The 27,705-nt window shown below is 41.1% G+C and overlaps 1 protein-coding gene and 1 long non-coding RNA gene across 5 annotated transcripts in view; one reads left to right on the forward strand and one right to left on the reverse strand.

Annotated features, from left to right (window-relative positions):
* The window catches only part of VWA8 (von Willebrand factor A domain containing 8), a 364,937-nt gene that overhangs the window by 328,027 nt on the left and 9,205 nt on the right, over positions 1-27,705 (forward strand). For 2 of the 4 annotated variants that reach the window (XR_012327693.1, XM_019936488.3), the window contains one exon: positions 16,053-16,178. Coding sequence is in view for 2 of the 4 variants with exons in the window: in XM_019936488.3 (XP_019792047.2) it covers positions 16,053-16,178 (126 nt within the window). In the remaining 2 variants the exon portion in view is untranslated. Of the gene's footprint in view, positions 1-16,052; positions 16,179-18,241; positions 18,401-27,705 lie in introns of those variants that run through there. The other 2 variants (XR_012327692.1, XM_019936487.3) reach the window with 2 other exon arrangements.
* LOC141277046 (uncharacterized) lies at positions 8,867-26,077 on the reverse strand. Its single transcript, XR_012327694.1, has 3 exons — positions 25,708-26,077; positions 20,909-21,115; positions 8,867-9,415 (listed from the first exon to the last, which is right to left on the reverse strand). It is a non-coding gene; the product is annotated as an uncharacterized lncRNA (long non-coding RNA).

Raw genomic sequence — 27,705 nt, forward strand, 5'->3', positions numbered from 1 at the left:
CAGGCGGACTCTCAACCACTGCGCCACCAGGGAAGCCCTGGATGATTTGTCTTGTAGGAGCAGATATCAATGGTGCCATAACAGGCTCAAGGGCAGTCAGAGCAAAGACAGCATTGTGGGACCCCTGCCATGCCCTCCAGTTTCCTTCTTTTATGTTTTCTTCTTCCTTAAAAGAAAAATTAAATTTATTTGTGATTTAAAAAAAAAGATGAAGATGATATGCATAAACCCCTTAAAACAGTGCCTAGCATATAGCATTCTCTACAGAAGAATTAGCTTCATCATTTCCTTCATTGCACTTGCTAATAGTCATCAACCTGGACTGCAGGCCCCCAGTCAAGTACTTTACATTCATTGTGCTATTTAGTCCTTACAATGACCAGTTAGTATTATTTTCTACATTCGATCGATAAAGAGACTGAGCCACATAGATCATCTCAATTCTCAACAATCTTACGAAATACAGATATTTTGTTCCCACTTTCTAGTGAGGGAACTGAAGATTAGGAAGATGACGGAGGCTTGTCCTGGGTCCCTGTGGCTAGCGAAGCAGGTGTCTGAGCCCAAAGCCCACGTTCCTATGATCTCTTAAGCCTGTTACCTTCTTCCAACTCTGCAACTCTGTGAAAAGTATAACTTTCACATATACTCTTAAAACATTTTGCATCGTTATCCAAATGCCAACACAGGATCCTCATCTGGTATTAGTTAATGTCTTGGTTTAGTATCCACTGGGCACCAAGCTATAGTTACTTTTACAAACATCATTGCATTTAATCTTCACATCAGCCCTTTAATATAAATGATGTTTTATTTACAAGATCAGCCAAAGGAAGAAAAGTCAGACCCGCTGCTGTGACTTCTTAAGTATTTTCAAGTGTTTCCCTTATCGAATCTTCTTTTTTTTTTTTTTTTTAATCCAGGGTGTTATTCTCAAGTGGGGCTTCTGAAGTCCTCAATTTGGAAAGATAGTGCCAGTTGCAAACAGCCGCTGGCCAAGGATAGACAGGACCTCATGTGGAATGTGAATCCTTAGATTGCAACAAAAACAGGAAGGCCTGGATTTGGTCACCTTTTGGCCATCTCCTGCCAGTCCTGTGTGGTTCTGATTGACTAATAACATCCAGCTGTCTTGAGGTTATTGTGTAATCCCAGTAACAATGGGTGTTTCCTCAGTGATCAGCACGAAGTCAGGCCAGGAACTGGCAAATCATCCTTCGGGGTGACTTTGAAAGCACAGCTTCAAGCCCATGCATTGAGAGGCTGGGCTGAGATCCGAGGAAAGGGAGCATCTTGCCGCCCATGTCAGCGCTGCTTCCGCATGTGCCTCTGTTGCATCACGGGTCACTCTTCTCAATTAAGACAGCTGTCATCAGTGACCTTCCTTTGCTTCTGGACTGGATTCTTCATGGGATGTCATAGAGTCCCAGTGATTGGACCTTTTATGAATCAGTAGCAAGAGTTTTCTCATTAGAATAGTAGAGTCTATAATAACTTCAATTATACTCGGTTCAGAATCTGAGTCTCTGATTCCAGCTTTCCCTAACAATAGAAAATATCCATTTCTACAAAAAGCCACTGATTTTAATCATATCTTCTCTCCATTGTTTTTTCTAATCTACAATCAGTAATTTCATTCTCAGGCTAAACTAAACTAGCCTTTTTCTGATTGCTTTGCCTGGCGTGATATCTCCATGAACCAACAACTACGTTCCTTTTTTTTTCCTTTAGTGGTTCAAAATGAGCTTGTGTTCAGATAAGTGATGTTTGTGAACACTGATGTGTGACGTGCACTGTGCTTGGCACTGAGGGCACAAAGATTAATAAGATATTGTCTCTGTACTCACAAAGGTATTAACTTCAAGAGGTGGGGAAGACAGGCACCTGCACAGATCATTTCTGTTTAATATGTAAGCGTCTAGGTAGAGGAATGAATGGTATGCAGTGGATGCCCAGAGGAAGGGGGTTCTAGGATAGATTTTGAAGGAAAGAATCCATGACCTGAGTCTTGCAGGACACACGAATATTAACCAGACAAAGAAGGGTGAAAACAATGCCCAGCAGACGGCACAGCACAGACAAAGGCCTGACACTGTGATCTCAGGTGTGAGCTGAGGTCCGGCCAAGGGCAGGATACCACTCAGTGTGAGATGCAAAAGGCTTTGAGGCTGGGAGGCAGGTTGGTGCCAGGTAAGGAATTTTATTCTGAGCCCCTACTTTGCTGTATGTAAAGAATGGAAAGCGTTTTCCCATTCGCTTTGTTTAATCTGCAGTAACTGTGTTTCACCCAGTGGACATTTACTGAATATCTATTTTGCCTAAGAGTTCTTGCCTTCAATAGCTAACCTTCTAGTGAAGAAGACACGTTTAGTTGTAAGAGAAGACACAACATGGTAGATGCCACAGAATGGTTTTTAACAGAGCGCTATGGTTATGTAGACAGATGTGCGAGCAACTTCTAGGTTGGGCAGTTAGGGAAAGACTCACAGAGGAAATGTCGTTTGAGCTGGACCAAGAAGGATGAGTATGGTTTCAATTGGCAACTCTTCTAAGGATGCAGATGGGAAGATGGTCTTGACCAGAGCTTCTCAAACCTTCTATGGAGAGGGGCCAGGTTTTTTTTTCAACTGATCACAGACGAATTTTTCTTTTTTTAACCTTTTTTTTTAAGGTCAGTCCTTCAAACACTTTGTTAATTGGGAAAATAATGCCTTCACGTTTGTGTTTCTGTAACGTTCAAGTAACAAATTTAGTGGCTCCTAAGGACGCTTATTTCTATAGCAGCTCAGTAGATTGTTCCCAGTAACTCTTTACAAAGACTACCTTGTTCTTCAACTCTCTTTTCCTTTTCACGGACTAATACTTTTATAAAATAAAATAGAAATGAATTACTGAAAAAAATGATATAAAAAATAACATACGAAATACAAGCCCATATTATTTAATATTAGATTCAACAAACATAAAATTACTTTGTCAAATTGCTGTATAAGTTTCTAAATGATTACTGTCAACTTCTGTGACCTGTTTCATCACAGACCAGTAACAAGTGTTCACACACCAAAGGCAATCTGGGTAGCTCTAGTCAAGACAGAAGAAACCTATGAGCAGGGGACAAACACTACAAAGAATACAAGGCTGTTTAGAGAATGGCAAACAGTCCAACGTGACTAGAGTTCAGAGTTTGGGGATGGGCTTGTGGGCAGGGAGTAATAGGAGAGAAAACTAGAGAGAAGGTGAATCCATGCTGACTGTCTTTTGTAATCAGTGAGGAGCATGGATGTGACTGAGAAAGGGAGTGGTGTGGTTTGATCTTCTTTAAGAAGTTTCATAATCATGGAGTTAGTAAGTCTTAGAGGAGAGAGAGGTGGAAGAAGCCAGGAAATTATAACATTACTTCAGTTATTCAGTTAAGAAGTGATAGGAACCCAAACCAGGGTAATTGAAGTGAAAATGCAAAGGATGGGACAGTTGAGAGGTATGACCAGAAGACAGTGACTGATGGAACATGAAGTGAAGGGGATGGTGAGGTCTTCAAGCCCTAGGGGACAGAAATAAGGAACACAGGAAGAGGAGAGGCTTGTGGAGAAAGCAGATGTTTGGTTTGACTGTTATTATGTTTTCTCACTACTGGGACACCTATGGAAAAATGTCAAGCAAGCATGGTATTTGAAGATTTTAAGATATGACTCGAGTTCAAGAGCAAAGTTAGGACCAGATAGGCTTACATATCTGTATAGATATGTCTGTATTTTTATGGTCATCTGTGTAGAGAAATGGCCCAAACCAAGAAGGAAGATGTGTTGATGACGGTGAGGGTATAGAGCAAAGAGGGGGAAAGGTGAGGATGGGCCTGTCAAGGAACATCTGCATTTCTGGGGAGAGGAGTAAAATGCTAGTTACTCTTTCTTAGCACACGAATGGCTCGTCACTTAGCATGTGGCATCAGTGGCCATGAGAGGACAGCGTCAGCCGAGCACAGCCTAGAGGTACAGTCCTGACTTCCAGGCTGTGTGAGCAAAGGCATCGAGTGACCATTAAAAGGATTAAAATACTAAAAAGCTGTAAACAGCACAAAAAGTAGCATTCCTAGCAAGTAAGTACAGGAGACCACAAATTACATTAACATCTCTTGCTTGGAGAGGCAGGGAGTAGAAGAGAGAACCCTAGAGCTGGTGAGAAGCAGATCACTTGACCTCCATGTTGTCACCGCCAAGCAGCAGCATTTGAAAGCAGCAGCTCTGAGGAGCAGTGGAGGGGTAGAGCGGTCTAGACCTTACGCAGTGGCATAAAGCGACAAGCTGGAAAGGCAGTAACTCTGGGAAAGGGGCCAGGCCAGCCTCAACTTATACTTGGCTTGAAGACCAGATCCAACAAATGCCAAATGGCCCCGTTGCAATGGCTTTTCCAAAGAAAATAAGAAATGATGTGGAGATGAAGTTCTCATGCTGTGACTGTCCATAGTTCCAACTCCTTCCCTGCAGAGCTCTTGAGCTAGTAGTATAGCTTTGCTTCAAATACCAACACCAGTCTAAAATCTTCAAGGAGAATTCTAATAATAACAAAGTGGAGAATCCATCCAATCTGTTGCTGAACAGTTTTGAACAGCCATCCTATCATCCAAGAATGAGGACACAAAAACATAAGATGAGCTCTATGAAATACTTCTGCAGTGAGGCAGAATAATAGAAATTCAAGATGTAGAAGAAGAAGATGCTGATAGGCTAGAATATTTTCTTCAGAAAACATCACATTTTTAGAAAACATCTGCTTTGTGTTCTCAAAATTCAAAGAAACCTAAAGTATGTGAAATAAGGAAAGACTAGAAGAAGACTACAAGTGCAATGCCAAAGCTGAAATCTACATTAAAAGTAGAAAGGACAGACTCAATCCAGTCTTAAGTACTAACGTGAAAGGAAAACTTGAATTGTTATTCCATACTGAAGAGGTAAAAACTATGTGAAAGCTGGTCAGCAAAAACAGAGCAGAGAGCTAACACATAGAGCATGAGCCATCCCAACATGTAGAACAGTACTTGGCCCATGGTAAGTGCTCAGTAAATATATGTTGTACCAACGATATTCCCGAAGAAGCCACCAAAAAGCACGCATAAACAATAATTCAAGTAATAGTAAAAGAAAACTGTGCTGAGCCAAAGACAGGCTTAAGTCAATGGATCAAAAGACCTTTACTGAGTACCAGGCAAAGTTAATGAGAAGAGATAAGCACCTCGCCACAGCCTCATGGAATTTTAACATTTCAAAAACAAAGAAAATAAGAATGTAAAAAAAAAGAAAAAGTGAAAGAAAATATCCTAAAAGCATACAGGCAGACAAAAACTAAGCTATTGGGCTTCCGTGGTGGCGCAGTGGTTGAGAGTCCGCCTGCCAATGCAGGGGACATGGGTTCATGCCCCGGTCCAGGAAGATCCCACATGCCGCAGAGTGGCTGGGCCCGTGAGCCATGGCCACTAAGCCTGCACGTCCAGAGCCTGTGCTCCGCAACAGGAGAGGCCACAGCAGTGAGAGGCCCACGTACCGTAAAAACAAACAAACAAACAAACAAACAAAAAACAGCTAATCTATTGTCCAAGAAAGAAAAATTCATCTTACATTAATTGTCCCTGAAACATTGAACACCAGAGATCGTGAAACAACATCTGCAGGATCTGGGGGGAGAAAAGTTGTGACCCAAGAATTCTCTACTCAGCCGAAGTACAAAGGTGACAGAAAGACATTTTCAGATATTCAGAGATTTAAAATATATGTCACTTAAGTATCCTTTTGAAAATAATTTTGAAGTAAATATGTATACACACATGTGTACACACACATCTATACATACATATGTGTAAATATTCCAGCCAGTTAAGAGAGGAATCAAATTCCTTAAGAATGAGAAACCTGTGGTATAAAAGGACCAGCAATGAGTATTGGAAGCAGTTAAACACAGAATCAGATCTAAATAATTGTGGTAAATATGTTTAAAAGAAAACTCAAATATCAAGAATAATGTTTTTAAAGATACACAATATAAAAATAGTACATTTAAAAATAATAAACAGGGCCTAAATTCCCATATTGTCTCAAAAATTAAACAAAAATCAGAGGTTGATATCAAGAAACAGAAGGTTTGTAATGAGGTGGATGGACCTAGAGTCTGTCCTACAGAGTGAAGTAAGTCAGAAAGAGAAAAACAAATACCGTATGCTAACACATATATATGGAATCTAAGAAAAAAAAAAAGGGTCATGAAGAACCTAGGGGCAAGACGGGAATAAAGACACAGACCTACTAGAGAATGGACTTGAGGATATGGGGAGGGGGAAGGGTAAGCTGTGACAAAGAGAGAGAGTGGCATGGGCATATATACACTACCAAACGTAAAAGAGATAGCTAGTGGGAAGCAGCCGCATAGCACAGGGAGATCAGCTCGGTGCTTTGTGATCACCTAGAGGGGTGGGCTAGGGAGGGTGGGAGGGAGGGAGACGCAAGAGGGAAGAGATATGGGAACATATGTATATGTATAACTGATTCACTTTGTTATAAAGCAGAAACTAACACACCATTGTAAAGCAATTATACTCCAATAAAGATGTTAAAAAATAATAACAAATAAATATTAAAAAAACAAACAAAAGAAACAGAAGGAAGCAAAAAGTGGGATAATGAGAGCGACATATGAGAGCGACAAATACTATTTCAGTCCTGAAGATGATTAGAGAAATTGAAGTTAAGCCAGGCTTTTTACTGAATGCTATGTATTACTGAAGTAATGCCAGCAACATTAAGACATTTTTTAAATAAATTTATTTTATTTTATTTTTGGCTGCGTTGGGTCTTCGTTGCTGTGCGCGGGCTTTGCCTAGTTGTGGCGAGCAGGGGCTACTCTTCGTTTTGGTGCACGGGCTTCTCATTGCGGTGGCTTCTCTTGTTGCGGAGCACGGGCTCTAGATCGCAGGCTCAGTAGTTGTGGCTCGCGGGCTTAGTTGCTCCACGTAAGCCAGGCTTTTTAAAAACTTAATTATGCTGATATTTTTTTATTGTATTTCTTGCAAGTTATGACATGTTTTTATAAATATTCCTGATTATTTTGTGGAGAGGGGACTGCAGGGGGCAAGAGTAGAAGCAGGGGGACCATTGCAGTGGTCCAGGTGGGAGGAAATGACAATTGACCTAGGGATGACTTGGACACAGTAACATATGGTCGGAAACCACCGGAAGTTGAGAGGCTTTGCCAGTGGTTCAGATGCGAGATGTGAGGGAAAGAGCAGTCAAAGATGATCCCCAGGTATGTGGCCTGAACAGCTGAAAGAATGGGGTTGCCCTGTTGCCTTTCGTTGAGAGAACTTGGGGAGAGCGGGCGATGGGCTCTAAGGCTCAGTTTTGAACTGTTAAGTTTAAAATGCCTGTTATACATGCTCACTGATATGTGTAGTTCCCAGCTCCTTTGAAGTACAAAATATCTAATTCTTGAAGGAAAGATGTGAAATTGCTCACAAAAACTCCTTGTAAAATGACAGTAAGTTGTCACCCAAAGTAATAGTTTAGTTCACATCACCATCCAAGAGTACAAACTCTTCTAACAAGAATCGTCTTTGCTAAGTACATGAATCACCTTTTTTTTTTTTCTAGCAATGAGATGTCACTTCAAGAAACAGAGAATTCCCTAAAATAGGAAGGTCTGTATCTGCTCTCTTTTTTTTGGCATTTCACCGTTTAGAGTAGCCGGCAACCTAACAGGTATTTAGTAGAATATTTTTTTACTATGTCAAAACATCAAGAATCAGGGACTTCCCTGGTGGTCCAGTGGTTAAGACTCCACGCTCCCAATGCAGGGGGCCCGGGTTCGATCCCTGGTCAGGGAACTGAATTCCACATGCCACAACTAAGAGCCCGCATGCAGCAACTAAAAGATCCTGCACGCCGCATCGAAGATCTTGCATGTGGCAATGAGGATCCTGCGTGCCGCAACTAAGACCTGGCACAGCCAAATAAATAAACAGATATTTTTTAAATATATTGAGAATCACAAAGAAAAATTTTTTATTGTTTCCACTGATTTATAATTTGTGATTTTACAAATACTGTACAAAGTTTACCTTAATTCTTTTTCGTTTGAATGGCGCAAATTAATAGCAAAAAGTATTATGTTGTTTGAACACGGAGAAATGTTAAAATAATGGGAGCTATTGTTTAATGAAAGAATCACTGCTCCCAGGTATCCTCAATATCCGTTTACATGTGTTTGTTCACAAAAAGTATTTAGTGATGGTCATCGCTATGTTTTACTCTGTAGAATGGATGTGATTTCTACAAAAATTGCTACTTAAACCTTTCTAATCTTTTCATGAAATAATTCTAAAGGAATAATAGAAGATTGGCTTGCTTGTAGAGTTGATAGATAAAAGAAGTCTTGCTTAACCATAACCCAAATAAGTGAAGACTTAAGACTTGTCAGAATATTTTCAGGGCTGAAATCACAAGACAAAGTTCACAAACCGCAAGATAATTGGTTTTTGTCAAGTTTATTCCTCCTAAATGTCCTCACTGCTATAGATGTGTGTGTGTGTGTGTGTGTGTGTACGTGTGCTCATGCTTTCTGGTAACCAAATTATTTCTCAGAAAATGGATTAACCAGAATATGTTATCCTCTGAGCATTTCATTTAATCTAAGTGTTCTTTACATGAAAGTAATAAAACTGTATTTCTTTTTTAAGAAAGTCTGTAACATAGACTTTTTACTAGTGAAACCTATCTTTATATATAATGAATTCTCATTAGTATGAATTTGTTACATAATACAAAACAGATGGACATATTTATAAGAATACTTTTCTTCATGCAGTAAGAATATACAATAAAGAACATGTCTGGCCCTTTGTTATAAATAAATGCATTTATTTAAATACAGTAGGAACTTACTATTTAAAGAAGTATTTCAATGAGTCCCATGAAATACACAGACCAAAATAATCAATATTTCTATTCCAGCCCTCAGTAAATTTTTAAAGAACCCCCCTTCCAGCCCATGGCCTTTAAGAGCACCCATCCTGACGGGCCTCTTCCTGTTTTGAGTTTCCAAGTATTGGTGGGCTGGCTAGATGATAGATAATAAATTATCTGTCCATATTTATCTGCAAGTTATATACTTGAAAATGAATGAATAGTGCTACTATATAAAAATGTCTTTGTGCCCATAGTTCTGGATCAAAAGGCTGGTACATACTTTCACTTCTGAAAAACAAAAACTACTGATTCATTGATAAAAATGTCAATAACAAGCAGAATCAAAAGTAATTCATTTCAGGACTTCCCTGGTGGTCCAGTGGTTAAGACTCCACGCTCCCGGTGCAGGGGGCCTGGGTTCAATCCCTGGTTGGGGAAATAAGATCCTGCATGCTGCATGGCATGACCTAAAAAAAAAAAAAAAAAAAAAAAGTAATTCATTTAGCCACAAATAAAAATTTTAAAGAATTTTAGCCACCAGAATGGCTAAAACTAAAAGAAAAAAAGAAGCTGTCAATGTCAAGTGTTGGTGGGGATGCAAGCAAAGGGAACCCTCATACACTGTTCCTGGGAACGTAAATTGGAAAAACTACTTTGGAAACCTGTTTCACAGTATCTCCTAAAGCTGAGCATATCTAGGATTTCCACCCAACAGAAATACACACGGACCTGCTGCAAAAGACATGTTCAGGGATGCTCATGGCGGCATTACTCGTAATACCCCCAAACTGGAAACAACACAGTTGTAGATGAGAAATAAATTGTGATGCATGATCAAAATCACATGATTGGACATCGTTACAGCAGAGACAGAGAATAAAGTGCTGCTGAGCACAACAGCATCGGTGCCTGTCCTGGGAATGATGTTGAACCAAAGTAGCCAGACACAGAAGAGTACATACTGTATGATTCCACTTTATGAAGTTCAAAAACAGGCAAACCTAATCTGTGATGATAGAAGTCAGGTGGGGGGTTTCCTTTGGCAGGGGCCAGGTCAAGTCCAGAAGAAGAGGCCCAGAGAGGCTGGGAAGGTGCAGGTGTTACACTGACTCTGCACGTAAGATTTATGCACTTTATTACAAGTAGGTTACACTTAAATTTTAAAAGCTGACCCAAAAAAGGGGGTAGCAGATTTATTGGAAAAAGCATATCCCTTCTTTACTCTCACCCCAAATTTTATTGAGTCTTTTTCTTTTATTGGTATACAAAACAGAAACAAAGTCTTCAAGCTAGAGAGGACCTTAAAAGATGATAATCATGTATAGGAAAAGAAGCAGACCAGCACAAGAAAATTAAGACCTAAAGTCCCTAGGTTCTTACATAATGGTGAGTCCAGAGACAGCAGACAAACATAATATTCTAAGGGAAAAATAAGTATTTCGTAATTCGATAATCCCCTTACCAAGAGCAATAATAGGTCCCCTAGAAAGGACCCCCCTTTTATTATCATTTTTACTAATTATTAGCATGTACACCAAAAGAAGAATTCTGCAGTGCTGTTGCACTGGTTGTTTGACATACATTCCCTGGGCCGTGGCCCTATTGCTCTTAAGTTGGACCTTTTCCCCAAATTCACACCACCTGTAATTCCCTTCTTGTGCCTTTAGTCTGTGACAGAAGCCTCTATGCTCTAACTCTGATCTGGAATTGACATCAGTAACGCAGGATTTTGCAAACCTCTCATAAGGAGTCAACATTTGTTCACTTATAGTCTTGAAGAGCTGACTCATAATAAATTAGCTTTGGTAGTTAGCTTAGCTGGCTGGTGAGATTTCTACCTCACAAGCCTGCTAAAGAAAATTGAAGACAAAGTTCTTCTGGTAAATGATAAATGTACTAGTATACTTCAGTCAAATATAGGAATATCTAAAATAGCAAACCATTATTATTCCACGTAGCTTCATTACAGTGAGATCTTTATAAATATATTTAGAAGATCACCCACTAAATAATTATATTTAGATAATAATACTCCTATCTGATTGTCATAAAGCATGCAGTTGTCTGTGGTATTCTTTGGCAATCTTAAATTTAAATCTCAGGAGTATAAACTAGCATAATGGAATGCTTTCCTGGGTGTGACATTCAGTAAATCTCATCACTTTTGTTGTGGTGATAAGGTCATTTGTTTGTTTATGTGGTTTTACTTAATTATGTCTGTATGCTTATTAGTATAGTTTTTAGATATTATTCAAAAATATATATCCAGGGACTTCCCTGGTAGTGCAGTGGTTAAGAATCCACCTGCCAACGCAGGGGACATGGGTTCGAGCCCTGGTCCGGGAAGATCCCACATGCCGTAGAGCAGCTAAGCCCATGCGCCACAACTACGGACCCTGCGCTCTAGAACCCGCGAGCTACAACTACTGAGGCCGCATGCCACAACTACTGAAGCCCTTGCACCTAGAGCCTGTGCTCCGTAACAAGAGAAGCCACCGCAATGAGAAGCCCGCGCACCGCAACAAAGAGTAGCCCCTGCTCGCCGCAACTAGAGAAAGCCCGCATGCAGCAACAAAGACCCAACGCAGCCAAAAATAAATAAAATAAAAACAAAAATTTATTAAAATATATATATATGCCATAGCATAGGCATTCATGTGTTGATATAAATAATGAACCTTATTAACAGTTCTGATGTCCTGTTTCTAGTATAATTGTTCTTAATATTTCTTAGATCTGACTCTATCCCAACTTAGAGAACAAGCAATTGCTGAGAGGCTTAGACAGTTATTTAGGAGAGTTTTAGTATCCCTAGAACTCCAGATAATGAAATGAAAGATTTTCATCAAGTTGTAAATCTGCTAGGTTTTAGCCGTTTTGTGCTTTCTTTTGAGTGCTGATGTTGGGGCAGAAAGATGAAGTTTGGAAAACAAAGTATGTTTCCTATAATTAATTATCCACCCAAGTCACAAAATGCTTTATTATCAATAGCAAACTAGCTTAAAATAAACTACATCGAAGCTAATGTCAAAATAGACATGGAATGAACTAATTTCCTAAGCAGCTATTTTCTCTATAATTCGTTGCACTTAGCAGGCAATTCAGCTATTTCTATTATTGAAGAATAGATTTACTAGTGAAAAAAACACATTCCTTCAAAGTCACTTTTTAGACTTTGATTAACACTTAGAAGCTTACAAATTAGGGACAATTCCCAGTTATTTGAGAAAATATTATTGTCTGACTTCCCTGGTGGCGCAGTGGTTAAGAATCCGCCTGCCAGTGCAGGGGACACGGGTTTGAGCCCTGGTCCTGGAAGATCCCACATGCCGCCCTGATCAACTAAGCCCGTGCACCACAACTACTGAGCCTGCGCTCTAGAGCCCGCAAGTTACAACTACTGAGCCCGCGTGCCACAACTACTGAAGGCTGCGCACCTAGAGCCTGTGCTTCACAGCAAGAGAAGCCACCGCAATGAGAAGCACGCACACCACAATGAAGAGTAGTCCCTGCTCGCCACAACTAGAGAAAGCCCTCGCACAGCAATGAAGACCCGACACAGCCAAAAATAAAATAAATAAAATAAATTTATAAAAAAGAAAAAAGAAATACAGAGTATCAGGCCCCAGCCTGGACCTACTGAATCAGAAATTGCTTTTTAACAAGATCCGTAAGTTATTTATATGCCCATTAATGTTGGAGAAGCCCTGTTCTCCGTAACCTGCAAGCTGGTCCCAAAAGTATATCTCATAAAATTATAAAAGGATATTTTTAAATCCTTTTGAGGAAAAAAAAAGGAGCATTTATTTTTTTAATTATAAAAGTCACAAACTCATTATATGAAGACTGGAAAATACAGGAATTTAAAGAAAATAATATCACCCGTAATTCCACAACACAAAAATAACCATGACTATTAATATTTTTGTTTTTTCCTGTATACTTTCTTTGCATATATATATATAAAATATACATGCATATACATTGAGAGAATACTATATATGCATGCTTTTACATCATACTTTTATCACTTAACATTTTTTTTTTTTTTTTGCGGTACGCAGGCCTCTCACTGTTGTGGCCTCTCACTGTTGTGGCCTCTCCCATTGCAGCACGCAGGCTCCAGACATGCAGGCCCAGTGGCCATGGCTCAGGGGCCCAGCCACTCTGCGGCATGTGGGATCTTCCCGGACCGGGGCACGAACCCGTGTCCCCTGCATCGGGAGGCGGACTCTCAACCACTGCGCCACCAGGGAAGCCCTATCACTTAACATTTTATAGTAAGCAATCAACTTTTGTTCAATAATTTTTATTGAACACCAGCTAGGTATCAGGCACTGTTCTAGAAGCTGAAGTTATATAAGGGCTCTTATCCCCATCAACCTTACTTTCTAGCAGAGCAAGCAGATAAGACAAAGAGATAAACAATACATTTGTAAATAGTGATAAGTACGAAGGAAGTAAAACAGAGTAATAAGCTACACAGAGACACAGTGCTTTTTTTCTTTTCTAATAACCCATGCTCATGATCTGGCCCTCTTCAGTTCCTTTAAGATTGACAGTATAATTTCTAGTCTTACAAAAAACTGTGATATTCTCTACACTTACTATTTGGATAAACTGAGAGTTACATGTTTTACTTAATTGAATTACATAACACTGGAAATTTAACAGCTTCCCTTGAACTTTTATTTATTTATTTATTTATTTATTTATTTATTTATTTATTTATGGCTGTGTTGGGTCTTCTTTGCTGCGCGCGGGCTTTCTCTAGTTGTGGCGAGCGGGGGCTGCTCTTCATTGTGATGCACGGCCTTCTCACTGCAGTGGCTTCTCTTGTTGCTGGGCACAGGCTCTAGGCACGTGGGCATCAGTAGTTGTGGCACGTAGGCTCAGTAGTTGTGACTCGCGGGCTCTAGAACGCAGGCTCAGTAGTTGTGGCGCACGGGCTTAGCTGCTCCACGGCATGTGGGATCTTCCTGGACCAGGGCTCGAATCTGTGTCCCCTGCATTGGCAGGTGGATTCTTAACCACTGTGCCACCAAGGAAGCCCCTCCCTTGAACTTTTAGACGGGTGTGCAGTGTGTGAGAGATAGTTCTTCTTGGTCCGTGAATCAGTCACTCCAACTTCTGCTAGCTCTAAGCATGCTGTGATCTGTTTTACAAAGCCTAGGGGTTTCTCCTCTCTTTAACTGCAAGATCTGTCCTGTGAGATGTAGCCCTCTGTGCATATGTTCTCCTAACAAATTTAAACCCAGATTCCTCCTCTCAGGGAGTCTAACCTTCATAGGTCTTGTTGTAAGTGTTGTCATTTCTGCAGCAAAGAATCTTGCTTCACTTATAGTATATTTGCATCCCACGACTTTATCTATTTGCTCATTATTCTTGTGCTCTACTGTAGTGTAATGTTTTTTTAATCCATTTAAATAATAATTGGGAATTTTAGTTCAAATTAAAAGTCAATTGCCTATGCTGCCAATGGAAATAATTCAGTAGAAACCTGCTATGCCCAGCCAAGATCATATGTTTGTCCTCCAGATATGACAACCAGGTCACAATTAACCCCTCTGCCTTTTACCTTGGCAAGTTTCTTTTGCCATCAACTATAAGATATATTCTGTTTTCAGACACACCAAAATCTGGGGAGGGGAGTAGACTTATTAGTTAGAATTCATTGAGCTATGCTCCAGTGAGTCCCATTGTCCTATAAGATCATGGGGCTCTTACCAAGATTACACATCAGGAAAGAACATATTTCCAAGGGGCACATAGCTGGTAGTTCCTGAAATTAACTACTCACCGAATTTAATATCTTTATGCCGATACCTTAGGAGTTTCTCTCTGTTTATTTCATGTACACGTGAATATATATCTGTATTCAAATGTGGTGTTTTGCGCCTGGTTGCAGCAAGGGTATCAGGAACAGGAAAACAATACATAGAGTACTACCCAGAGTTATACCGTGTGGAGCTTCTTTGTGTAGTGGTTGATCTGCCCCTAAAATAGGGACTGGCTGCCTAAAGCTTGACTTTTTCAATGACAGTGCTGTCATACAGCCACCTCCAATGAAACCATGATGAAAGTGTGCTTAAAGTAATGTGGACTTAATTGTCCATAATGTCTCTCATCATCATCATCATCATCATCATCATCAACATCATCATCACCATACAAGCTAACACAGATTGCCCAGGCTCTTTCTCAGCTAATTCCATGTAGTATCTCATTTAATCTTTACAATAACTCATTAAGTAGAAACTAGTGTTGTCTTCACTTTTAAGATGAGGATGCTGCAATGCAGACAGGTTCAATAACTTGCTTGAGGTCAGATAACCTGATCATGGTGAAGGAAGGACTGGAGTCAGGCTGTCTGACTCCAGAGTACATGATCTTAACTACAGCTCTAGTTTGTACACATAAAAGTATTTTAGCTTTTCTTCCCACTTCTTACTGTAAATATCAGCTGTGATAAACCTGTACCTGGATTGGGATATTGTAACTCTTTATCATGTATGGCATAGTTTTAAGCATTATGTGCGAATATCTTTAGAAAAGTAATTCAGGAGCTTTCTGAATAGAGATGATCAGAGCGAAGGTGTTCACGTACTATTGTTCTCAGCTGTTCCCGTTTGCACTGTAAGTCACAGAGAACTGGCATAACAACTTCTCCAAAAGGAAGAGTCTGAGGATCACGTTTTCTCTGTGCTTGCAGACAGTGTTAACAAGTTCAAGCTGATTATTGTGTTACCTAATAAATTCTCTAAGAGTACCGTGACAGAAAATCCATAAGAAATGCATCACCATTACATTTCCAGATATTGCATGTTTCTCCAGAGGTTCATCTTCGTACCGTTTTCCTGTTCATGTGTGTTGTGAGTTCATTTTGTCATTCCATATGTTAAAACACTTATAATGAACAAAATCTACACAAAGGGCATTTCTTTGTCAGCAGAGCAGAAACCGGTCCGTTTATGAAACTGTGTCCATGCAGAACCATCACATATTGAAAAGATCCCTGGTGTGTTTCCTGTTACTCTTGCATAAAATGTGTCAGGGACCCTGCAGAACTAATTAAAGTAAGGATTTGTGTGTATGTCATTGTAGGCTAAAGGTAAAGAAAGACAGTGGCTAAGACACCAAGCTACTGGGGAACTAGATGATGCCAAGATCATTGATGGGCTGACTGGAGAAAAAGCCATCTACAAACGCCGGGGTGAGCTGGAGCCACAAGTGAGTACTGGTGCGCTAGGCACCTCAGATCTGCAGTTTGGTCTTCTTTACAGGCAGGTGCTTCCTTGAGTTGCTGTCTTTGTCAAAACACCATAAACCCTGAATATGGCAATCAAGGAAAGCATTACACTTTTTAAAATTAGAAAAAAACAGAAATATTTTACTGTTTATTATATGAGTCAAGATCCCAGCCTGAGTCAAGAAACACCAGGCACACTCAAACTGAGCAATTTAAGGAACAGTTAATGTTTACAAAAGTAAGGGTGGCGTTTACGAAATCCAAAAAGAGATGGTGTGGTCTCCCAACAGCAAGGATCTGACCCATCCCTCAGTCTAAAAGGACAGAGGAGAGAGCACTTACTGGAGCTTAGAAAAGGTGATTTATGGAGAGAGCTGCCCACCAGGGGCTGTGGCCTTCAGCAGAAGGAGAACCCACCCACGGGCCACAGCAGAGAAGGGGCTGAGGGAGTAAATATTTCACCCTCACCCTCTGATCTCCTGCCAGCACCTTCCATCAGCAGAACCCACCGGAAGCCAGCAGCCAGGAGAGAGGCCAGTGCCATTTGGAAAACAGATCAGCTCCCAGGACACAGGGCAGGGTGCCCTGGAGGGGGAACTGAAGACACTTGGTGCAAATGAATCCCAGAGGGTGATGCAAATGAAAGCACGAGAGCAATCTTGGTGGTTTTCCACTGTTCTGTTCCTTTAAAGATCTGTGTGTATCTTATAATGGAAGAAATTTCCAGAAAATAAGGAATTCTCCCTTAAATAACTCTAATGATAGTGTGTAAAGTTTTCGACAGCCATAATATTAAAATATTTGCAATAATACAATGGCCAAAAAATAGCAATGAGGTGAGTCTCTTAGAGGGTTCTGTGACTTCCAGTATCTCCAAGTAACCAGAATTGCTGAGTAGCCACTGAGAGCTGGGGGTGCGGTGACAGGTGGGGGGAAGGGAGCCACTTACTCCATCTAAATGTTGATTCAGAGAGGTTCCTGGAGTCACTGGGAGAGTTCTTGCCTCTGTGTCCTTGGTATGCGTCAACAACTGCTTTCTTCACTGACTCACTGTGGTCCACAAATGTGTTTAGATTCATCTGAAATTGTGAGTCGCCGTGGAAGTGGATGGGGCGCTGTTTTTAATTCTGGCAGACTCAACAATCTTTCAAGACATATATTGAATTTGTCTCCAACCATTACACTCCAATACCCACAGTATTTTCTTGAAATGACTACCTCTGCTCATTAGTTTGCATACATGTCAGCGAGTGTATAGTAACAGAATCATCTGGAATTTTTCTTCTTTTTTCCTGTAAGTAAAAACTGACAAGCATACTTCTGTTTTTCGTTCTGCAAATTGGCAGGCCCGGGTTCAAAATCAAACTGAAACTCATAAGAGTTTCACATTTTAATTGACAGTTGTTGCTAAACTGCGGTTCCATGCCGCTTTCGTGCCGTTAACTGCCAGGAAAAGTAAAGAGTAGTAGTAATTCAGGAACTGGAAGGAGGAGAAAACTGAAAGCTTCCTAAAGACAAAAGACACGGAAGAGATATTTTCCTTTACTTCTTTGCTGGAACCCCCTGCCCCTCACATCACCTGGTTTTAGGAATCTGACATTTCTTGCAGGCTGTGTGGAAGTGATTTTTAGCTCACTACACAACAGGTACTGGTAAAATTGCTGTGGGCTTCCAAAGGAGCTCTATCTTGCTAGAGAAACTGATGTGAAAATGAAATGCTGGGGTTTATATTCTTCCAGATAATTGTTTTTAAGATGACATCAGCCTCACTAAGGGAGTCTTACTAGACTAGGTTTGTCCTTGAAAGGACCATATTCCAAAGGAAAATCTTTCCCACGTGGCCCCAACTACCAGCACAAGTCAGAAGCTCCATTTACTGAAATGTAATCCATAGGTGCCTCCCCACCCGCCAGGACAGCCTTGTGCTGGGCCTAGCCTACAGCTGATCTGCCTGCCTGGCGTCTGGGACATGCATGAGGGCCCCAGAACAGCAGCCAGTGACAGTTTTCTGGTTCACAAGGCTTTTCTGTTGTCTCTCCCTCAGCTGGGCAGCCCCCAACAGAAACCCAAGCGCCTGCGTCTGGTGGTGGACGTGTCCGGCAGCATGTACCGCTTTAATGGGGTGGATGGCCGGCTTGAGCGCTCGATGGAAGCCGTGTGTATGGTCATGGAGGCCTTTGAGAGCTATGAGGAGAAGTTCAAGGTAATGGCGTGAACTGAGGAGGAAAAGAGGCATCCCCAGACCCTCCCCCGTCTCTGCTCAGGAGTAAGCCCCGAGTCAGGGCGTGAGGCTGGCTAGGGGATGTGCACCCAGAGTGGACAAGAATCTGCATCTTCTCGTCAACTCATCTGTCGGTGTAGAGAAAGTGAACCTTTTGTTTCATCTGCTCTAATAATCAAAGAATGATAAGACCATAATTTAAAGACCAGTTGCTACAGAAGAAAGCACTGCACTTTACAAGTTGTGTGATATTATCCATGAGGGCAGGGCGAGGGGGGGAGCGGAAACAGACAGATAGAAGCACCACAAGTCTCTCCCCAGATTTCTCAAGGCCACCATCCCCATCCCAGTACCCCTCCACCCACCCACCCATTCTTTCTCCATCGCCAGCCAGGTATCCTCTCAAGGTTCTCAGTGTTCGCGCATGAGCGAGCGCTACACAGTAACAGTCGTGCCCCCAGGTGACAATGAAGGTTCTTACCCCTGGGAGAAATGCAGCTTCTCATTTAAACAGTTTCCATTTTGTTATCGCCAAGTTTGCTCTGGAGTCAAGCAAAGGAGTCATATACCTCCTCCTTCGGAGACCTGAGCATTGAAGAGGGATCTCCTGCCGCCATGTTACTGCCCGAGACGAGCCCATCAGTCAGCTCTTAATCAGCCACAGGGGCACCCGCACTCCTGGCTTTGTTCAGAACAAATAACCTGAACACTGTGCTGGGTAATTATTATCAGAAATTCAGTTGAGAGGAGCGGTATATGTGCAGACATAGGTAACGGGTGCTCAGTCTATCCATAGATAATTCTCAACTGTGTTAAGAATCAGACAGGTCCTTCAGAAATAGCCCATCTTAGATGATGATTTAGCTTGACATCCTGCCCACACCTTGGGATTGCCGTACTGAGCCGTGTCCGTGTGCCGTGATGGATACAGAAAGAAACAGACTGAAACCCATCCCTTCATTGACTTCAGGCCCACTTTTTTGGCTCCGAGGCTCCCAGAGTCCCTTGTGTGAAGCTCTACATGAGAGATTCCTTTTAGAGTGAAGGGGTAGGGAAAAGGCAGCTTGAGTCAATGAGCGCTGTGGTTGCCAGGCTCTGCCTAAGTACAGGATACAAAGACAAGTAGGACCTGGACTTTCACGATGGGAAGCAGCTCTGTTTCCCTGAAGAGCTGGAATGTGCTTCCCCTTGTGATCAGTGAAAACGATGGAGCTATTCCAGACTCCCTCTTGGTTTTAGCTGCCAGGAAGCTCCAAGCTAAAGTCCAAGACCGGCCAAGCCAAATTTGTTATGTCTTATGGCTCTCAGACTAGTTAGTGTTCAGCATTTTCCTTCCCTTGACCCTCCCGGCCTTCAGATAAGTTTTTCTTGATTTTTTTTTTTAATTTTTTATTGAAGTATAGTTGATTTACAATATCATGTTAGTTTCAGGTATACAGCAAAGTGATTCAGTTGTGTGTGTGTGTGTATATATGTATATATATATATATATACATATATATATATATACACACGTATATATATTCTTTTTCATATTCTTTTCCATTCTAGGTTATTAAATGATATAGAGTATAGTTCCCTGTGCTACACAGTAGGTCCTTGTTGGTTATCTATTTTATATATAGTAGTATGTATATGTTACGCATCCTTCTAATTCTTCCCTCCCCCCCCCCCCCCACTTTCCCCTTTGGTAACCATAAGTTTGTTTTCTATGTGTGTAAGTCTCTTTCTGTTTTGGAAATAAGTTCATTTGTTTTTTTGGTTTTTTTTTTTAGATTCCACATATAAGTGATATCATATAATATTTGTCTTTCTCTGTCTGACTTACTTCACTTAGTATGATAATCTCTAGTCCATCCATGTTGCTGCAAATGGCATTAATTCATTCTTTTTATAACTGAGTAATATTCCATCGTATATGTACTTTTTATTTTTTATGGGCTTAATATTTTTTAATGTTTTACGTCCTTTCTAGTATAAGGTGGAGTATAATTCTTAAATCACTTGGACCATTGATCACCAGTGAATGGTTAGACATCCATTGCATCAGCATAAATCCCACCTGTGTTTTAAAACCTTGGGTTCTGCCAATAGTTGGATCAGCCCATTCGCCTCTCTTGTGGATCCTGAAGGCCAGAGTACCTCACCTCTCTTTGAGTTACATGAAGAGTTTAACCCCTTATAGACCACAGCAAACATACCACTATTAAAACTGGCATATTCATAGTTATCTAGAAAAAAAATTTACAGTTAGAAAGGATTTCTATATCTCTGAAAGCAGAATTGCTCCGTTATGTGAAGCTACTTCTTCCAGGTTTTTAGAAAGGTTCAGTAGAAGTTCACCAAGACATTGATTGACAGAGCTCCCCAGGACTGGGTCAAGGATGACAGAAGGCCAGAAGTGGCAAAGCTAACAGGGAGTGTGTGGCATGTTCCACTGCATCTCACACTCGGGGTGTATGGAGAGATTCATATTTGTCTAATTCTCACCATTAAAAGTCTGTAATCGGGGCTTCCCTGGTGGCGCAGTGGTTGAGAGTCCACCTGCCGATGTGGGGGACACGGGTTCGTGCCCAGGTCTGGGAGGATCCCACATGCCGCGGAGCAGCTGAGCCTGTGAGCCATGGCCGCTGAGCGTGCGCGTCCGGAGCCTGTGCTCTGCAACGGGAGAGGCCACAACAGTGAGAGGCCCGCGTACTGCAAAAAAAAAAAAAAAAAAGTCTGTAATCTGGAAGAATGATTAGTAAAACTGGACATGTTGCAAAAAAAGAAATAATGTCAAGGAAATAGCATTTCACAAATTGTTATTTTGTATTGTTTTGACAATTAGAAACAAAACTGTTGCCATATGACCTACCGAATTTCAACTAAATTCAACAAAATTACAAACATAGAGCACTTGCTAAGAGCAGAGTACTCTGCTAGGTACAGAGTTCCCTGCCATCCCTGAGCTTGTAGCCTTGTGAGGGAGACCTATAAAAACTAATTCTGGAGACTTTCCTGGTGGTCCAGTGGTTAAGACTTCGCCTTCCAATGCAGGGGGTGCGGTTCGGTCCCTGGTTGGCGAGCTAAGATCCCACGTGCCTCGCTGCCAAAAAAACCAAAACAGAAACAATGTTGTAACAAATTCAGTAAAGGCTTAAAAAAAAAAAAAAAAGGAATTCTGATAGGACATTCAATGAGAGGCACTGAGTACAAAAGGCACAGAAAAGCATGCCTCTCTAGACACTCCCCTTCGGGGCACCATCCTCGAAGCAGTATTTTGCTGACAGTCTCTTCCATTGCCACAACACTGTAAAGAATTTCCTCGGTTTTCATCTGTAAAACCACAGAAATATTGAGAAGATACCATACTAATATATGACTTTTTTTAAAAAAATCTATTGAAGTATAGTTGATTTACTGACAAATCCAGGGGAAATTCTAGTAAGACACCACGATAAAATGAACTTTTTTCAAGGCTTGAAGAAGCTTCATCATGTTTCCTGCTATTTGATTTTTAACAGGAAGTACTTTAACGGTTTTGGTTTTGTGCATTTTCGTATACTTATAAACATAACCCCTCACATTTACTACATAAGTCCCTTCAGAACGTTTTTTAAGAGCATAGAAAGTCTGATGAAACTAGAGCATTAAAATCTTTCCAACAAAAGGAGAAAACTCTGAAGATTTCACAAAACAGGCTCTTTGAGGAAAAGTGGTACTTAGATGGGTATCTGGAGGGATCAGAATGGGAAGACAGGACGAGAGAGGACTGCAAGTCCTGTGCCTGCAAATTCCTCATTATGACCATGGCACTTAGAGCTGAGGTCACCTCTCAGGTCATTCCCTCCAGTTTCCTCATTCCTCAGACAGGAAACTGAGACCCAGAAACATCAAGGGCTTTGCCCAAAGTCAGAAGGCTAGTTGGAGACAGAATAGGATAGAGCCCAGGTCTCTTCTCCTTGTTTTCCCTTTTTTGTTTTGTTTTTAAACATTCTCCTTTATTTCTATTTTTTTTAATTTGAAAAAATTTTAATCTACAAAAATGTTGAAAAAACTGTAAAATGAACACCCATATGCCTTTACTTAGATTCACCAAGTGATCATTTTCTCCCCTCGTTTGCTTTATGTTTCTCTCTAAATACACAGTCTTTTTCTTCTCTCTGATCCATTTGAAAGTAAGTTATAACTATCATAATACTTAACCTCTAAATATTTCATTATGCTTCTGCCAAGAGTAAGGACATTCCCTAAATGATCTCAATACCATTATCACGTCTAAGAAAATCATCAATAATTTTATAATATCTTATAAAATCGAATCCATGTTCACTTTTCCCGACTATTCCAATGGTTGCCATCCTGAGCTATAGAATATAAACCATCCCAATAGTGTCTAATTATTTTTCCCCCTACAATCTGGGATCGAGTCAAAGTCCTCACCTCATTTTTGATTATAATGTCTTGTTAGCCTCTTTTTTTTTTTTTTTTTTTTTTTGCGGTACACGGGCCTCTCACTGTTGTGGCCTCTCCCGCTGCGGAGCACAGGCTCCGGACGCGCAGGCTCAGCGGCCATGGCTCACGGGCCCAGCCGCTCCGTGGCACGTGGGATCTTCCCGGACCGAGGCACGAACCCGTGTCCCCTGCATCGGCAGGCGGACTCTCAACCACTGCGCCACCAGGGAAGCCCTTGTTAGCCTCTTTTAACCTGTAGCAGCTGCCTTTCCTACCACTACCATTCTGCTTTTCATGATGGTCACTCTCTTGAGGGTGTAGATCATTTGTCTTGTAGAAGAATATCCCTCATCCTGGATTTATCTAGCTGTTTTCTCATGGTACCATTTACCTTGTCTCTATATTTCCAGAACTCCTAACAGGCTTTCTCTCACAGCAGCTACCCTGGAGACTTTGTAAAATCTTCCCACCATCCCTGCCAACATAACTAAGATTTTGAGTGGCCACAGGCTATCCAGGCTCTGCTGGGGCTCGCCAGACCTCCTTTGTATGGGGTGAGCAGGTGGTGGGATGGAACCTACTTGCATTCTGTGAGAACTTTGCCTGTTATAATGAAGTATTTTGAGGTATAAGTAATGGGTACACATAGTACAAAGTGTAAAAGGCACAAAAGGAGTCAGAGTGAAGAGTCAGCCTCTGCTTCCCTCTCTCAGTTCCCAGTTACCCTCCCTGCTGGTGACCACTGTTGATACTTTCTTGGTGTCTTCTCAGAGACATTTGATGCACATTTATCAAGTGACAGAGTACCGTTCACTCTGTTCTGTGTCTTTACACTATATGATCTTATCCAATTCGTTTAATCTCTCTGTACTTCAATTTTCTCTTTTTTTTTTTTTTTTGCGGTACGCGGGCCTCTCACTGTTGTGGCCTCTCCCGTTGCGGAGCACAGGCTCCGGACGCGCAGGCTCAGCGGCCATGGCTCACGGGCCCAGCCGCTCCGCGGCATGTGGGATCTTCCCAGACCGGGGCACAAACCCGTATCCCCTGCATCAGCAGGCGGACTCTCAACCACTGCGCCACCAGGGAAGCCCAATTTTCTCATTTTTGAAGGAAGCATAAGGGCAACAAATAACTAATGAAAGCACGTCATTTACTTAGCAAATATAAAATGAGGCATGAGCAAATGACAATTTTAGGAGCTCCCAGTGAAAAATGTATATTCCATAGCCCAGGATGGCATCACATGTTAGGAATTCAGCAGTGTATGCTGAGACTCCCCACTCCCCAGTTCCAGAAGTTCTTCATGTGGTCTTCCTGTAGTTATCCCTCCATTGTAAAGCTGTCTAGTCTGTATTTGCTTTGAAGCATTCAGAAGCCAGTGGCCTGGCCTGCAGATCTGGACTCTTCCCCCACAGCCTCTCTCTTGGCATCTGCTTCGCATTCTCTTTGGCTTGGGCTCAGCTCCTGGGCTCTGGGTCATTAGAGTCCAAGTCCAGGAGGCTCATTTGGAGTCAGCCTCCACTTTTATTCCACCTTAGCATGACCCATGAGCAAGAATGACTGAGAAGGAAAGGAGCCTTGAGCGAGAATGACTGAGAAAGAAAGGAGCCTTGAGCGAGAATGACTGAGAAGGAAAGGAGCCTTGAGCGAGAATGACTGAGAAGGAAAGGAGCCTTGAGCGAGAATGACTGAGAAGGAAAAGGTAATTCAATGGCAGGACACATTTCAAAGGCATCTGGAGTTTTTTAAGTTTTTCATAATTGTTCTACCCACTGAATTCAATTATTCTCAAGAACAGCATTTACAGTAGGCTTAAGACAGGAGCAACATTATTTGCTAATAATCAGCATAAAGTCCTCTAATCTTATGATCTGCAGAATTTTTGATGGTCACATAGCACTTAAACGCTGGTATGAAAAGTGGAATGGTAACGGTTACGGGAACCATGTCATTTAAGTCAGGAAGCATTTTGTTCCTTACCTTCATTCCAGTTTGTTCCTCTTGATGTCTCCAAGCCCTTGGAAATGTTTTCACTGTAACCTTAAAGTAGACCTCCTTTGCAAAAGCTCTTAATTCCTTATTTATTTTTTCTTCAAAGTATTTAATAACTTTGAACACCAAGACTTAGGTGTTTCTTCACTGAGCACTCAAATAGTGACACTGGAAAATTTATTGAGTTATTGAGAAGTTGGACTTTGAAAAACAACTTCAAATGTATTGTTTCTCTGGAAACATATAAACCACTTCTAAGGTCATGGTTTCCTAACAGAATTTTTTTTTTTTTTCTTTTTTTTCGGCTGTGTGGCTTGCGGGATCTTAGTTCCCCTACCAGGGATTGAACCCTGGCCCTCGGCAGTGAACGCGCCGAATCCTAACCACTGGACCACCAGGGCATTCCCCCTAACAGAGTAAAAGGATCCCTTGAAGGATGTTGGAGGGCAGAGGTGTGTGGGCAGCACTTTTTACCCCTTCCCCCTCCATCCCCAATTCAACCAAAATAATTCCACTTATATTGATATTGCATGACATTTCACAATCTGCACTTTTGTGCAATATTTCATTTGGAGAAAGAGTTCCACTGCTTAAAAAATTTTCAGAGTTAGAAATTTGCTATTCTAGGACCAATACTGGATTGTTATTTCTTACAGACTCTGGGGGCTTTCTTTTTGGAAAAGCCTTCATCAATCCTCACTTAGATTTGAATGATTCACTCCCTTGACAGAAGAGAACAAGGCACAGGTGTTCCTACAATTAAGTGAAGCAGACTTTTTCGTTCCATTTCTTGGATGTGCCTGTTGAATTTTCATAGAGCCTGGGGAGCAGAAATGATCTTGGAAATTATTTTCACCAACCTGTTTGTTTTAAGATGAGGAAATCAAGATGCAGATCCCAAGGTCACACAGCTAAACTGTAAACAGCCAGGATGTCAGACATCTCCCACTTCAGGGCCTTCCCTTTGTTCACGTTTTATCCCTTGTTCTTGCAGCCATCTTATTTCTGCCCAATCAGTATATTTACAAAGCTGTAATTTAGGAGTAAACAGACCATTTACATAAAGTATTCTGTCTTCTCCTCCCCTTAGCACTCCATCCTCCAAAAGAGGTATACTAGACATACTTTTCTCAAAGATATCTTGGTCGGAAAGATGTGGAAAGATGTGACTCACAAACTAGCACCGCTGGGAAAAATTCCTTCTATCGAAAATGGAGTTCAGCATCTGTAATTCACCTTTCCCCGATGTCTCGGGCATGTTTCAAATGTTTAGAAATGGAAATCAATCATCTTACCAGGCTCAGGCTTTGAATAAATTTTTTAATTTATTTTTTTTGGCCGTGCCACACGGCTTGTGGGATCTTAGTTCCCCGACCAGGGATTGAACCCAGGCCCATGCGAGTGAAAGCTCTGAGTCCCAACCACTGGACCACCAGGGAATTCCCTGAATAAATTCTTATTGCTGCTTGAATGTAGGACCAAAGAAGGGTGTACAGACTTCTCTGAATCCATTCAAAGTTAAACACGAGTTCAGAATTGACTCAGTTGTAGATGTGGAAGTATTGGCCAATCTAACTATTCAAAAAGCCTAAACAGAGATTGGGAGAGGGCGGAGGTGCAGGGGAGCAGTTAGGGAACGGTTACTTCTCTATAGTAGAAGCATTGGCCTTAGAGTCAGAGCACCTGGGTTTGAATTCCACCTCTGCCAGCACTAGATCTCTGACCTTAAGAAAGTCTGTTAATCTCCGAGCATCGATTTTTTTTATTTGGGAAAAGATGTTAATAACACCCACCCCAAAGGTGTGGAGAGAATCAGAACGAAATGAGATATCCAGAAGCACTTTGTAAACCATAAAGGATGGTACGAATGTTGACATTATACTCATTAAATGTATAGTCCTATCCTTTCAATGACCCCATGAGGTTAGGTGAAACAGAGATTATCCCTACTTGTCACAGAGGTTAAGTGATTTACAAGCATACAATGTTAGAGGTCATCTAAACCAGCATTATTTATAAGGTAGAAACAAGATTTGGAGGGGTTAGGTGACTTGCCTGAGGTCGAAACCCTGTTAAAGTCAGAGCTAAGTCTAGAATCTTTGACCTTCAGAACATTGTTCTCTTTACATTAACTTCCATAAGAAGAAACGTTAGCTAACGAGTACTGTAGATTATTGACCATACCCTAGAGTTCTGTTAGCACATCTCTTGACCTTTTAAATTATATTTATCTTCTAATCCTTTGCTGCCGGCTGTCAGCAGTGCCACCTAAGAATGGTGGGTTTGTATGTCTAGAAGGAGATTCGAATTTCACACATCATCAGGCTTCCGAAATAGCCTCAAAGGATTCTCTTACCTACTTAAACTATAGATAAGTAATCAAACATAACTTCTCCTAAAGTTAGCAAATGATTATCCTTCCCAGTAAAAATTTAAACACAAATCTTATTCATAAAAATGCTAGTAGCTCTTTGTTTGAAGCAAAGTTTTCTTTGTCATCTAAGTATTATAAATCATCCTCATCTGGTGATAAATCTTTGTGTCTTGCACTGAAACTCAGCATTTGTTTTCATTTTTCATACCTTTCTCTAAACAAATGAGATTTTCAAAAGAAAATACAGCAAAAGGGCATTTAAACAAGTTTCTAAATCAAAAAAAGTATTAAAATTGTTCCTCTCTAGTTGAGGCTTTTCTTTACTGCTGTGGTTTAATGTTTATGTTGGATGTTAAATACGAGACTCCACGGAGATTTAAGGGATGCTCTGAAGAGCGCAGAAATCATGATCATAAAAATTTTGAGCTACCCAGAAAAAGTTATGATCTAAATGTTAGGTGGTTGATAACAACGTAATGTTCTT

The sequence above is a fragment of the Tursiops truncatus genome, chromosome 18 (assembly GCF_011762595.2).
Source record: "Tursiops truncatus isolate mTurTru1 chromosome 18, mTurTru1.mat.Y, whole genome shotgun sequence".
NCBI classification, from domain to species: domain Eukaryota; kingdom Metazoa; phylum Chordata; class Mammalia; order Artiodactyla; family Delphinidae; genus Tursiops; species Tursiops truncatus.